The sequence below is a fragment of the Chiloscyllium plagiosum genome, chromosome 29 (assembly GCF_004010195.1).
Source record: "Chiloscyllium plagiosum isolate BGI_BamShark_2017 chromosome 29, ASM401019v2, whole genome shotgun sequence".
In the NCBI taxonomy this organism is placed as follows: Eukaryota; Metazoa; Chordata; class Chondrichthyes; order Orectolobiformes; family Hemiscylliidae; genus Chiloscyllium; species Chiloscyllium plagiosum.
The window spans coordinates 32294052-32308161 of record NC_057738.1 but is presented as its reverse complement, the minus strand read 5'-3'; the positions used below and the strand labels follow the sequence as shown (position 1 = coordinate 32308161).

Sequence of the window (14110 nt, the reverse complement as noted above, 5' to 3'; positions counted from 1 at the left end):
CTCCCCCACTCACCTATTGTACTCTAAGCTACTTTCTCCCCACCACCACCCTGCTCCATTTATCTCTCCACCCTTCAGGCTCTCTGCCTGTATTCCTGATGAAGGGCTTTTGCCCGAAACGTCGATTTTACTGCTCCTCGGATGCTGCCTGAACTGCTGTGCTCTTCCAGCACCACTAATCCAGAATCTGGTTTCCAGCATCTGCAGTCATTGTTTTTACCCATTTCTGACAGCATGCAGAGCAAATAAATATCATAAACATATGACTTTGGACCTTTAGAAAGGGTACAGCTAAGGACAGGTGCAAAATATCTAAGTGGGGAAATGGGATTAACTGTAACACATCTCTGTTGTTATTCTGGATTTAGATCCTCATATTCTGATATGTTTTTGAAAGATAAAAGTCTGGAGTTCTTCAAATTTGTCATACATAGTCAATCTTTGTTGCAGATTTGACTGAAACTTCAGAAATGAGAGAGAATTTCCAACGTCAGTTACAAGAAATAATGTCTGCTACAAGAGTGGAGAGGTCAGTAGGGCACCGTGGAGCCATGTCAAGAGGAGCACTGGAGTACTCTCCCACATCAGCTGATAGCGCAGTTCGTTCTGGACGGAGCAGAGCGCTGGAATCCCTCAGGTGCCTGATGGGTATTTGACTTTAGGGCCATCATTTGAGCTATATGAATTAGCCTATTTAATTACTTTACTTTTTTACAAATGTGAAATATTTTGTGTCCTTTTGCAAACTGTATTGTGAAGTGGGATCTTGTTGCACCTTATTCCGGTGGTACGTTTTGTCTAGCTTCTGCAAATGAATTTTCATTGTCTGGTAAGGTCCTGGCGGGTGTTGCTGAACAAAGAGACCTTGAATTGCAGGTTCATAGTTCCTTAAAAGTGAAGTTGTAATAGATAGGATAGTGAAGAACGCATTTGATATTCTTTCCTTTCTTGGTCAGTGCATTGAGTATAGGACGTGGGAGGTCATGTTGCGGCTATACAGGACATTGATTCGGCAACTTTTGGAGTACCGTCTCCAAAAGTACTGCATTTCCAGTCTCCCTCCTATTGGAAGGGTGGTGTGAAACTTGAAAAGGTTCAGAAAAGATTTACAAGTATGTCACCAGGGTTGGAGGGTTTGAGCTAAAGGGAGAGGCTGAATATGTTAGGGTTATTTTCCCTGGAGTGTCAGAGGCTGAGGGGTGACCTTAAAGAGATTCATAAAATCATGAGAGACTTGGATCGGGTAAATAGACAAGGTCTTTTCCCTGGGGTGGGAGAGTCCAAAACTAAAGGGCGTAGATTTGAGGTGAGGTGAAACATTTAACAGGGACCTATGGGGCAACTTTTCATGCAGAGGGTGGTGGGTGTATGGAATGAGCTGCCAGAGGAATTGGTGAGGCTGGTACAATTGCAACATTTAAAAGTCATTCAGTTGGATATAAGAATAGGAAGGGTTTATAGGGATATGAGCCAATGTTGACTAATGGCCGAGATTAATTTCAGATATCTGGTCGGCATGGACGAGTTGGACCGAAGGGTCCATTTCAGTGCTGTATATCTCTGTGACTCTTATCTTCTTTATTATATACATTTATAAGTATGATTGAAATGTTTTTTAAAGTGATTTTGTTTAGTCAGTTTGTTTCCTTATGTTTGCAACTCAGCTGAATTGTTGAAGTGTCGTCTTCAGTTTTACGGCTATGTGTCTGTACGTGGTGCATTATTCAAACTGAAAATTCAGTATTTGCATTTTTTTAAAAATGAGAGCCTTTTACAAAATATTAATAGGACAGAAATGTGTAAAATTCTTCTATGGATTTCTGAAAAATAAATTTCAGAAATGTAGTAATGTTTTAAAAATGATAATAATTAAATTAAAAGTATTCTTAATAGTTTTGAAAGTGAAATCCACAGGTCATTTTGAGCATCAGTAACTCATTTAATTAGAGCCAAAAATAAGTCGTTATGAAAGCATAAATATTCTACCTCACATTTGTACTTCCAAGTTAGTTTACTGGAGATTCTGTCTTTAGGCGCTCACATTCAGCAGTTGCAGAAATCAATACAGAGCCATCACAGAATGAGCAGATTATCTGGGATGATCCAACAGCCAGAGAAGAGAGAGCCAAACTAGCCAATAACATGCAGTGGCCAGGCAGCCCCTCTCAGTGCTCTGAGCAATTTCAGAAAAATACAGAGCAAGTGGAGGAAAGAAATGCAAAACACAAAGACTCTTTAACTGATTCAGAAATTGCTGCAATAGGTATGTTAAACTAATTCCATGTGTACTTTATTCGTTTTTATGCTGAATCATTTAACACCTTTTTCGAGCGATATCTGATATACTGTGAAGTTTAATGCTTTTTAAAATTAATTTGAGCTATGCTGATGGTGGCCAGTAACTGTTATTTTCCTACTGGTTAACAGTGAATAGAAAAGCTTTGTAGCTGCCGACTTTAAAAACCAGTTTTTATTTTAAGTGGGCATATGCAAAACATTGCAGTTGCTGGAAATCTGGCATTTGTATAGAAAATGCTGAAATTAGCTGTCAGGTTGGGTAGCATCTGTAGAGAAAGAAGTTATCTTAGATTGAGAAAGGGGAGGTGCAGCAAGACCAGGGTGTTCTTGTACACTAGTCGCTGAGAGTAAGCATGGAGGTGCAGCAGGTGGTGAAGAAGGCAAATAATATATTGACCTTGGTAGTAAGAGGATTCGTATATAGGACCAAAGATGTCTTGCTATAATTGTACAGGACCATTGTGAGACCATACATGGCATATTGTGCAGTTTTGCTCTCCTTATTTGAGGAAGGATGTTCTGGCTGTGAAAGATGTACAATGAAGGTTTACCAGTTTGATTCCTGGAATGACAGGACTGATATATGAAGAGAAACTGGATTGATTATGACATTGTTCACTGGAGTTCAGAAGAATGATGGGCATCTCTCAGAAACCTCTAAAATTCTAAAGGGGCTAGACAGAGTAAATGCAGGAAGGATGTTACTATGACCAGGACTTCCTGGACTAGGGAAGACAGTTTAAGGACCAGAGAGTGGTGAGCCTGTGGAACTGTCTGCTACAGGAAGCAATCGTCGCCAATATATTGAATCTTTTTTGGGAGTAGTTAGATATCGTGCTTAGGGTGAAAGATACAAAGCGTACAGGGAGAAAGTGGAAAAGGGGTACTGAGTCAGGTGATTAACCATGAATATATTATATGGCAGAGCAAGTTGGAAGGGGTGAATGGCTAACTTGTCCTATTTTCAATGTTTCTATGCATCTGTCTCCATACTATTTTGATTCTATTTCTTTTAAAAAAATAAATAAAACGCTGTTTCAGAATAAGGCCTTCGAGGAAAGGTAAGCAATGTGTTCAGTTTGTGTGCTTTGTTTTAATATTACTAATATTATTAAACTAATCCTTCAGAGATTCATTGAGTGCAACATGTGCATTAGCAATATTTACATGCAAAAAATTGATATTAATTCTTCTTCTATAACAGAAATTCCTCAGTGTCTTCCTGTAACAAATGGTGACATTCTGATGAAGGATGATCGTCTCACCCCTACACCTCAGGCTCCTAGTATAGCATTTCCACTGACAAAACCACCTGTGGCACCACAGCCTAAAGAACAGGTTGGCAAACACTTGTTTATTTATTGTAATGGTCTAGTAAAATGTATATGTGTGTTATGTTTAGATGAGAGAGAATGTTGCAGCAGAATTTAAATGAGTAGAGGAAGAACCCAGGAGAACTGGGCTAAAGTTCATTTAACTTCTCTGACAGCAAGGTTGTTACTGCATCCCAATGCTTTTGATTCTAAGCCCAAATGTTTTTTCATCTGTCCTTAACATTGCAATTGTTTAATGGCGTTGTTACAAGCCTTTTCTTGTATTATTTTGCAGGATTTACCTTGTTTCCCAGGCAGTACTCATTGATTTTTATTTTTGTTTATTTTGCTTGTTTATGTTTTGTATATTTGTTCATGCTTTTTAACATTGTATTGAGACTGACATTTTAACTTGTGTCAACGTAAAGTGATAACGAAATGACTTGAAGCTCGTCAAGTATAAAAGCACTCCAAGACCATTGAAATTTAATTTCAGTTCTGTTAAATCGATTGATACCTATCTTTTATTCAAACACAACTGTCTACCATGTCTAAAGCTCTTAAAAAATCATTCTTGGGATATGGCCATTGCTGGCTAGGCCAACATTTTATTGCCCATCCCTAATTTCCCAGAGGGCAGTTAAGAATCAACTATACTTTGGGGGTCTGAAGTCACACGTAGATCAATCCAGGTAATGTTGGCAGTTTCCTTCTCTACAACAATCAGCAATGGTTTCATGGTTTTTTTACGACAATCAGCAATGGTTTCATGGTTTTTTTTACGACAATCAGCAATGGTTTCATGGTCATCATTAGGCTCTTAATTTCAGATTTATCATTTGACTCAGACCCCATCATCTGTCATGGCAGGATTAGAACCTGGGTACCCAGAACATTACCTGGGTCTCTGCATTAATAGGATGCTCCCTGGATGCTGCCTGACCTGCTGCGCTTTTCCAGCAACACATTTCCATCTCTGCATTAATAGGTGAGCGATAAAACATTAGGCCAAGTGTTTAGCATGGTATTTCTCATTGTCTTCCCATGCAGTTCCTGTGCCTTTTAACACTCTGTGACAGCTAATCTGTTTCAGAATATCTGTGAGAATAACTGAAGTTGAACAGCCTGTCCTTTGAACCATATTTGCAGATGCTCATGTTTGTATCTTCTGAAAATCTGAACAACTGTAGGGTCACCAGAGCTTAAAAGTACAAGTGTAACCTTAGTCAGCCCTAAGCCATGAAAGTTCTGACAGCTTGGCTCAAAGATTTTAAAGTCCCATGAGCAATGAGAAATAAAGTTCATCTTACTGAATATTTGTTTTGGTTATTGATAGTAAATAAATCTTGTGATGTTTTCTTATAATTCCAGGTTGCTGCTGTTGACAGTAATACTAAAGAAACACACGCTCAGCGCAGGTTCCAGTTATCCTCATTGAACCCTCAGGAGCGGATTGACTACTGCCATCTTATTGAGGAGTTAGGTGTGGTGTTTTCCTTGTATCGCGTGCTATTATTTCCACTCTCAAAAGATTATGTTTTGCTTAATGCTACTTTACTATGTTTGATTCTTAGAATCATAGATTCTTACATCACAAAAGGAGACCATTTAGTTTGTTGTGCCCATGACAGCTGCAGTAAGATTCAGTTCCCTACTCTTACCTTATAGCCTTGAAATGTTTTCCGTTTCAAATGTATGTCTGATTACCTGATTAGATTAGATTAGATTAGATTCCTTACAGTGTGGAAACAGGCCCTTCAGCCCAACCAGTCCACACCGACCCTCCGAAGAGTAACCCACCCAGACCCATCTCCCTCATGCACCTAGCACTATGGGCAATTTGGCATGGCTAATTCACCTAACCTGCACACCTTTGGACTGTGGGAGGAAACTGGAGCACCCGGAGGAAGCCCACGCAGACACTGGGAGAATGTGCAAACTCCACACAGACACCCAAGTCGCCCAAGGCTGGAATCGAACCTGGGATCCTGGTGCTGAGAGGCAGCAATGCTAATCACTAAGCCATCGTCCTTTTGTTACGCTCCCAGCTGATATTAATTCTGCACAAGTCAAATCCCAAAATCAAATCTGGCTTGTAGGATAATACGTAAACTTTACTGTGGAGGTCAGTTACTGGACAGATTTACAATAGACTGTCAGTGTGTTCTTAGCACAGAACAAAACATTTATTAAAGAAAGAAACATAAACTACAATAGATCAAATAAAAGGAAATATGGAAAGATTTCGTATCAGATGTCCGAAAAGGATTCAAACTTGTCCTTTTTACCCCAATAAGATCTTCTCACTTCCAAACACCCATTACTCTTTGAAGGCCCATACAAATTGTTGGCATTAACGTGGATTGAGTATAGGTATAACAAATGAGTATTTCATCAAAACGTTAAGGTAAGGATTTTTTTATAGCAAGCTTTATAAAAGATCAGACTGGTAAATCTTTGTTGCAGGAAACTCAATCCAGACAAAATGTTTGTGCTGTAACTGGAATCTTGGTTTGTATTTATTGTATCATCATTTGTAATAAGTATATCTTCAAAACCAGTGATTTTACTATTTGTTGAGTAAATGTGGAATTTGTTGCTCTCTTTAGGTGCAGTAGTATTAGATAGACAATGCTTTGACCCATCCTGCACGCACATCATTGTTGGGCAACCATTACGTAATGAAAAATACTTGGCTTCTATGGCAGCTGGGAAATGGGTTCTTCATCGATCGTATCTCGAGGCATGCAGAGCTGCTGCCAAATTTGTCCAGGTTATGTTGTCTCAACTAAAAATAGTACACTAAAAATGCTTTTTTCCCAATTGAATATTAATCATCATTTATGAATACATACATAAAATTAGCCTAATCTGTATTTGAAAGTGATGTTGCCATAATATATGATTTTGTTTCTAAAATTAGAGGTCAAAATTTCTTTTCCATGTTCATTCTGTTTCTGTGCAGTGTTTGACTTTATGGTCAGTTGTAGTTGTCTTAAGTTGTCAGCTTTGGAGGTCAGTTGGCTGGACAACTGTTTTGTGATGCAGAGTGACACCAGCAGTGTGAGTTCAATTCCCACACTCGCTGAGGTCATCGTGAAGGCCCCATCTTCTCGACCTGATTCCTCACCTGAGATGTGCTGACCTTCAGGTCAAATTGTCTCTAATGAGAGAGCAGCGTATGGTCTTCTGGGTCTATGGCAACTTTCACTTTTGTTGTTGTCACCTTAAGTATAATGATCATGTTAAATGTAAATGATGTTTGTCATTTACTTTGGGAGAAAATTCTGTCAGACCAAAAAAGCAACAGCTTTAAATTCTGCTTCTGAGCTTGTTCCTGTTGTTGAGATAGTATATACAGAATTCTCTCTTTGGACCTAAAAAGCATACTTTTACAGAGGAATTTTGGTTTGGTTTGTTCTTTTGAATATTTTCTAGTTTGCTTATTTCCACGCTTAATAAGTTATATATGTATGAGATGGCTGTTATCCAGGATCCTGGCTTCCTCTGCTTTACTAACCACCTTCTCCTGCTACTTTCTTGCCCTTTGCCCACTTCTCTCACCCTGAGTTTTCACCATAGCCCTACCTGGTATTTCCATCTCAGAATTCCTCTGACTAACCCCAGCGCTCCTTTTCCTCCTAGGTTGACACCCCTATCCCGCACCCGTACTACTTTGCTCCACTGAGGTACCTTTATCATCTCTATCAAAGTACATCACTGGTTTTGTTTTACCAGCATATGTTGTTCAAGCTCCATTTTGTTTTCCAGTCCTACAACGGCTCTTCTAAAGGGCCCAACAGAAGACTATACAGAAGTAGGAGGGAAGTTTTGTTTTTTATTTCCTTTTCTGTGAAGAATAGAGAAGCAGGAGTGTATATCCCAACTCCACCGCACTACTGCAGGTTGCTGGCAGCTGGGCTGAGCTCCCCTGTATCTCTTCCATGCAGGGGAGACTGCGTTACTCCCGAGTGCATTAAAAATGTTTAGTCTCTGTTCCCCTGTTCCGTGTCCGCTGCCTCTGACTGTCAGGTGGAACCGTGTCCGCTGCCTCCGACTGTCAGGTGGAACCGTGTCCGCTGCCGCGTCCTCAGACTGCTGGGAGGCTGGTACCGTTTCACATGTGGCCTGCTGTCATTGCTGTGCCATAGGCCTCAATTAACCCGGCACAAAACTCTTTAAAGAAAAATAAGAAATTAAAAACAAAACAAAAGAAAAATAGCAAAAAATAAAAGGGAAAGGGAAGAAAGCAAGCAGAATGCGAGTGGACGGGCACCAGGCTCTGGAGTGCACATGCAGATCTGTTATTCTACTGCCATCTTGGCCAAGTAATATTAATATTAACATAATAATACTGTCATACCTAAGCTTGATGTTTCAGTGATGCATGCGCACACACAACTTTCAGTGTAAGCAATGTTCAGAACTATTTGTTTTATATTGGTGTAAGATATTAGATTCCATTTTATGACAAAACAACGATTACAGCTTTTATAACTTAGGTGCCAGCTTCTTCATTAATCCCAGAAAAAAAATGTTTGGAGTAGCAATGTTTGGAGCATGAACAATTCAATAAACTTTACAGTTTGTAAAGAGTCCATTATCATTTGAGTCAAAACAGTTTCCTACTGTGATATAAAGGTAAAGTCACCGTAGCCCTACCGACTGCTCTGTCATTAGAGAGATGACGGCTGGTGGTGGTTTGTCCTGAAGGTCACCATTCCTTGGGTGAGGGGTGAGGTTGAGAAGGAGAATCCTTTGTGGTGACCTCAGCAGGATTTGAACCCATGTTATTGACTTCACTCTGCATCATAAACCAGCCATCCAACTGACTCACTACTGTGATTTTATTGTTATTTAAAACCTTGCTTCTTTTCATGATCAATAAGTACAATGTACATATGATGGTGTGAACTTGTATGCACACTCATTATTCCTTTCATTTTCAGGAGGAAAATTACGAATGGGGCAGCAGTTCCATCCTGGATGTGTTGCCTGGAATTAGTGTCCAACAGAAGAAGCTTGCAGTGGCAGCCATGAGATGGAGGAAAAACTTGGAGTTGCTAAGACAAAGGAATCCAACTGCTGAGGTACTGACATCGTGAGCTATGCTCAAGATTGCACAAGCCAGGTAGATTTGTGTGGTGCAAAAATAGAAATTGCTGGAAAATCTCCATTCGAGAAAAGGGTCATTGAACCCGAAAAGATAACTGCTTTCTGTCCACAAATGCTGTCAGACTGGGTCAGTTTTTCCAGCAGTTCCTGGTTTTGTTTCTGATTTTCAGCATCCGCAGTTCTTTCGTTCTTTTTTTTAGATTTGTGTGGTTCCTTGCTTAGACTGACTAGAACACTTCGGTGCACTGAATGCCAGGATATTTACTTTGAAAGAGACCAGACTGGATATTACGTAGTCAGGTGGATAATTACAACAGTTGGCATTACGTGTTCCGGGTGCAAAGACCAATATCGGTTCTACATGGTGTCACTCTGCGTTTAGGATTTTTAGTGTTGCTTCATGTGTTGGCAAGGAAGTCGTTGAATTGTCCTTTTTGACTAGCACCAATTCTAAACAACTCTGAAGAGATGAAAAATACCAACAAAGTTGTAAACAATGTTGGGAGGAGTGTAAGTATAGCAACAGATCACATCCAAGAAACAGTCTTTTGAAAGAGAGCACAATTGCATGTATACAACTTCAGAAGATGAAGAATAAATGTGCCACTTCTTGAAGTGTAATCTTAATTTCTAAGCAAACAAGATAAGAGTTTTGTGTGCACCTATGAGCAAGAAACAACAAATCAGATCAATAATCATTTAATCTGATTTTGTGGTTTTAATCTGTTGTTGAGAAATATTTATAGAATCCATCCAGTATGGAAACAGGCCATTCAAGTCCACACTGTCCCTGTGAAGAGCAGCCTTACCCTAACCCTGTAACCCTGTTTTCTCGTGACTAATCCACCTAGCCCATACATTCCTGGACACTGTGGCAGTTTAGCATGGCCAGTGAAATGTGGATTGTGACTGGGAGAAGTGTTGTCATGGAGAATGCACCCGCTAATGCTTGATCAGCAGTTAACTGACAGGCTTTAAATTTTAAATGAAGTGGGGCTCGTATCATGCACAGTATAAATTTTGGCTTTTCCCTTGAAATGGTATCCTTGCAGATTGTCCTGATAAGTACAAGACAAAGAAACCTCAACTAGAAAATGCTGTTTTAACAGTTTTGAGGCTAAGATTTTCACATCCTATTAGTCCATGCCTGCCGATCTGTGAAGCTTGGGCATTTATATAAAAAATAAATTCTTCTGAAATATTTTGAAAATTAGGCTATTGCTTTGACTTTTTAAATTAAGCCACATAGCTCTGAATTTGTAATGTGGGTTTTGGTGCTTTTTGAATTGTGTCATGAGATATTTCCCGTCTGCTCTAACAGCTGGAACCAGCATTGAGCTTCAGTGTAACATTTCAGGAGGACAGCATTAACTTTTTAGTACAGCGCTAGAATGTTGGTCTTGATTCAGAACATGGCTGAAATTGCATATTAGGGTTTCTGACCCGAGCAAGGGTGATACTAACTGGGCCAATCACAGTTGATGGTGGTTGTTAATTAGAATTCTAATATTCTCCTACTGTCCCTCTCCATCTTCTGATAATACTTGGCAGCTACCCATTAGGACTGTATTTGAAAAGTGTATCTTTTCTGGATGGAAAGTTATTAATTGTAACAAGGAATTATTTTAAGGTTTCCATTAATGAAGTTTCAAACAGTGATTCTTAAATGTCTGCTCTTGCCTGAAGGCACAGAACTCCTCACAGAGTGCATATGAGGAGATTCTGCCCTCCCAAAAGAGGAATCTGAAAAGAAACACCTTGCACTTTAGGTCTTAGTGATATCACATAATGTTTAAAGTGACAAACTGCCTACAGCTGGAAGAGTTAAAGGAGGAGAGTTCAGGTAACGCTGTGAAAAATATATACACAACATACTGTCAACCAAAGAGTCAATATGTTTTTGTCTCTATGAAGCAGTGTGTAGGAATGACAACACATGTCATCGCATTTATTATTACAAAGTACTTCCAAGCTATCCATGTTAACCTTTTGAAGCAATGACTTCAGCAAACTCTCATAACAAGAACTACTCTAACTTTTTCTATTTAAGGATAAGAAGTTCAGAATGTACATGGTGTTTGGCTTAATTATCATCTCCTGTTTCTGCAGATTGGCGCATTTACTGGTTGGAAAGTTATTTTAAACTTCGATCATGCCAAGGAGGCAGGTTTCAGGCGTCTTCTTCTTTCAGGTGGAGCCAAGGTTCGTGTTAGCCAGTTACATAATGTTTCTGATAGCTTGCACATATTGTCTTCCGCTCGTACATATAAATCATCCACATGTTTAAAAGGCATGCACCTGAACTGTTAAATGTTTCGTAAATGCTGTATTCCAAACATCACACCAGTATTCTAGATTATGTGAAATAATGAGTTAGTTACACACATTATATTATTTACTCAGGTAGTACAAGGTAGTGGAATCAATAGCCAGCACCAAACTGAGTAATAGAATGGCCATCCTTTATAACCAGGTTCAAGAGAAGAAACATGCTCATAAGACATTTACTTTAACGTTCTTGAAATATGTTGCTTTTCAAGCCACTGAGCTTTTAAGTGTTAAATTTTAATACAATACGTCTGAAAAAACAAAATAATTCTCAAATAAATTATTTAACTTAACCGTAAATATTTTAGCTTCATGAGCTTTTTGTGCAGCATGACTACCGAGGGTATTCTGCTGACATCTCCTGAGTTCTGCATAAGTTCCATCTTTTGCACACCTCCCATTGTAATGTCTGTCAAATCTTACTCCTAGCAAAATCTCATCCTCCACTTTCAAAATAAATAAACAAGTTTGACTTTGTGTATCTTGGTTTAAGAGAAAATTGTAACTTCCTCTGCCTGGCAGAAACTGGATCCAACAGAAGTCAAAAAGCAAACAATACTTTTGCTGCCCATTTTTCACCCTACAGCTATTTCTAATTCATGCCTTATGAGTTGGGCTTTATCCTTCATATTACTTAGCAATTAAAATACTTAATATGCTAAACATAAGACTGATATTTTTCATTCATTCATGGTATGTTGGCATCGCTGGCTGGGAAGCATTTACCAAGGAATGAAAGAATATTAGAGATATACAGGAATGTAGATTTGATGTTAAAATCAGATCAGCAATGATCTTTTTGAATGGCAGAGCAGGCTCAAAGGGCAAGAGACCTACTCTTGTTCATATTTCCCATCCCTTTCTGCCTTTGAGAAGGTGGTGGTGAGCTGCCTTCTTGAACTGCTCATGTCCAAATGTAGTAGATATACTCTCAATGCTGTGAATTCCAGCATTTTGACCCAGTCACACAGAAGGAACAGTGATATATTTCCAAGTCAAGGTGGTGTGTGGTTTGGAGGGCAATTTGTAAGTGGTAACAAAGAGGACTGATGAGGGCAGAGCAGTAGATGTGATCTATATGTACTTCAGTAAGGCGTTCAACAAGGTTCCCCATGGGAGACTGGGTAGCAAGATTAGATCGCATAGCATACAGGGAGAACTAGCCATTTGGATATAGAACTGGCTCAAAGCTAGAAGATAGAGGGTGGTGGTGGAGGGTTGTTTTTCAGACTGGAGGCCTGTGACCAGTGGAGTGCCACAAGGATCGTTGCTGGGTCCGTTACTTTTCATCATTTATATAAATTATTTGGATGTGAGCATAAGAGGTATAGTTAGTAGGTTTGCAGATGACTCTAAAGTTGGAGGTGTAGTGGACAGCGAAAAAGGTTACCTCAGAGTACAACAGGATCTGGACCAGATGGGCCAATGAGCTGAGAAGTGGCAGATGGAGTTTAATTTAGATAAACGCAAGGTGCTGCATTTTGGGAAAGCAAATCTTAGCATGACTTATATACTTAATGGTAAGGTCCTAGAGAGTGTTGCTGAACAAAGAGACCTTGGAGTTGCAGGATAGTGAAGAAGGTGTTTGGTATGCTTTCCTTTATTGGTCAGAGTATTGAATACAGGAGTTGGGAAGTCATGTTGCAGCTGTACAGGATATTGGTTCAGCCACTGTTGGAATATTGCGTGCAATTCTGGTCTCCTTCCTATCGGAAAGATGTTGTGAAACTTGAAAGGGTTCAGAAAAGATTTACAAGGATGTTGCCAGGGTTGGAGGATTTGAGCTACAGGGAGAGGCTGAACAGGCTGGGGCTGTTTCCCCTGGAGCGCCAGAGGCTGAGGGGTGACCTTATAGAGGTTTACAAAATTATGAGGGGCATTGATAGAATAAGTAGACAAAGTCTTTTCCCTGGCGTGGGGGAGTCCAGAACTAGAGGGCATAGGTTTAGAGGGGAAAGATATTCAAAGTTTGTGAGAAGATTTGTAGCTCGGGTGCTTGTTGTTGTGGTTCTGTTCACCGAGCTGGGAATTTGTGTTGCAGACATTTTGTCCCCTGTCTAGGTGACATCCTCAGTGCCTGAGAGCCTCCTGTGAAGCACTTCTGTGATCTTTCCTCCGGCATTTGTAGTGGTTTGAATCTGCCGCTTCCGGTTGTCAGACACGGAAAGAACAATACTGGCCAAGGGACTCAACAACAACCACAGGGATGCCAAGACAGCAGACTTCCTAGCAGCACTAGAATGCACACTTGGGAACAATGGACTGACAGAAGAGACACAACAAACAGTGAGACAAAGTATCGTACCTCTGATAACAAGGAAAAGACAAACATGTAACCTCAACACCAAGGAGAGGGAAGCACTAAAATCACTAAGGAACGATAAGAACATAATCATACTACCAGCAGACAAAGGCAGAATGACGGTCATCCTGGACAAAGCAGACTACATCCAAAAAACACAACAACTACTTGCAAATACCAACACCTACAAAAAGAGGGAGTTTGACCCCATCCCACAGCTCACTAATAGGATAAACAACACACTGAGGAATCTACAAAAAAACGGATAGATAACCAGGTTTGACCGACAAAGAATGAAACCTGAAAGCAACAACACCCCCAGATTCTATGGACTACCTAAAGTGCACAAACCAGACATCCCACTCAGACCCATCTTATCACTACCAGGACACCATCACACAAACTGGCTAAAGAACTACAGCAGAAACTGAAACACCTGATCAGCGGATCCAGACACTCTATAAAGTCAACACAGGAATTCTTGGACATCATCAGAAATATACACATAGACAAGGAAGAAACCATGGTCTCATTCGATGTAACGGCACTGTTCACCTCTATCGACAAAACCCTAGCCAGAGAAACAATAGCCAACCTGCTGGACATACAGAACAGACAACAGGACGTTGAACCCATCAACAAAGACGGCATACTTAAACTACTGGACTTGTGCCTCACAACACACTTCACATTCAACAACCAAATATATGAACAAATCAACAGCACACCCATGGGCTCACCCATCCCTGGACTC

General features: G+C 40.0%; 1 protein-coding gene across 2 annotated transcripts in view; it reads left to right on the top strand.

The window, feature by feature from the left end:
• topbp1 (DNA topoisomerase II binding protein 1) overlaps nucleotides 1–14110 on the top strand; it is a 67046-nt gene that overhangs the window by 46929 nt on the left and 6007 nt on the right. For both annotated transcript variants that reach the window (XM_043719450.1, XM_043719449.1), the window contains 7 exons: nucleotides 451–637; nucleotides 2034–2263; nucleotides 3503–3636; nucleotides 4983–5094; nucleotides 6221–6384; nucleotides 8561–8701; nucleotides 10836–10928. In XM_043719450.1, coding sequence (XP_043575385.1) covers nucleotides 451–637; nucleotides 2034–2263; nucleotides 3503–3636; nucleotides 4983–5094; nucleotides 6221–6384; nucleotides 8561–8701; nucleotides 10836–10928 — 1061 coding nt within the window. The remainder of the gene's footprint in view (nucleotides 1–450; nucleotides 638–2033; nucleotides 2264–3502; nucleotides 3637–4982; nucleotides 5095–6220; nucleotides 6385–8560; nucleotides 8702–10835; nucleotides 10929–14110) is intronic.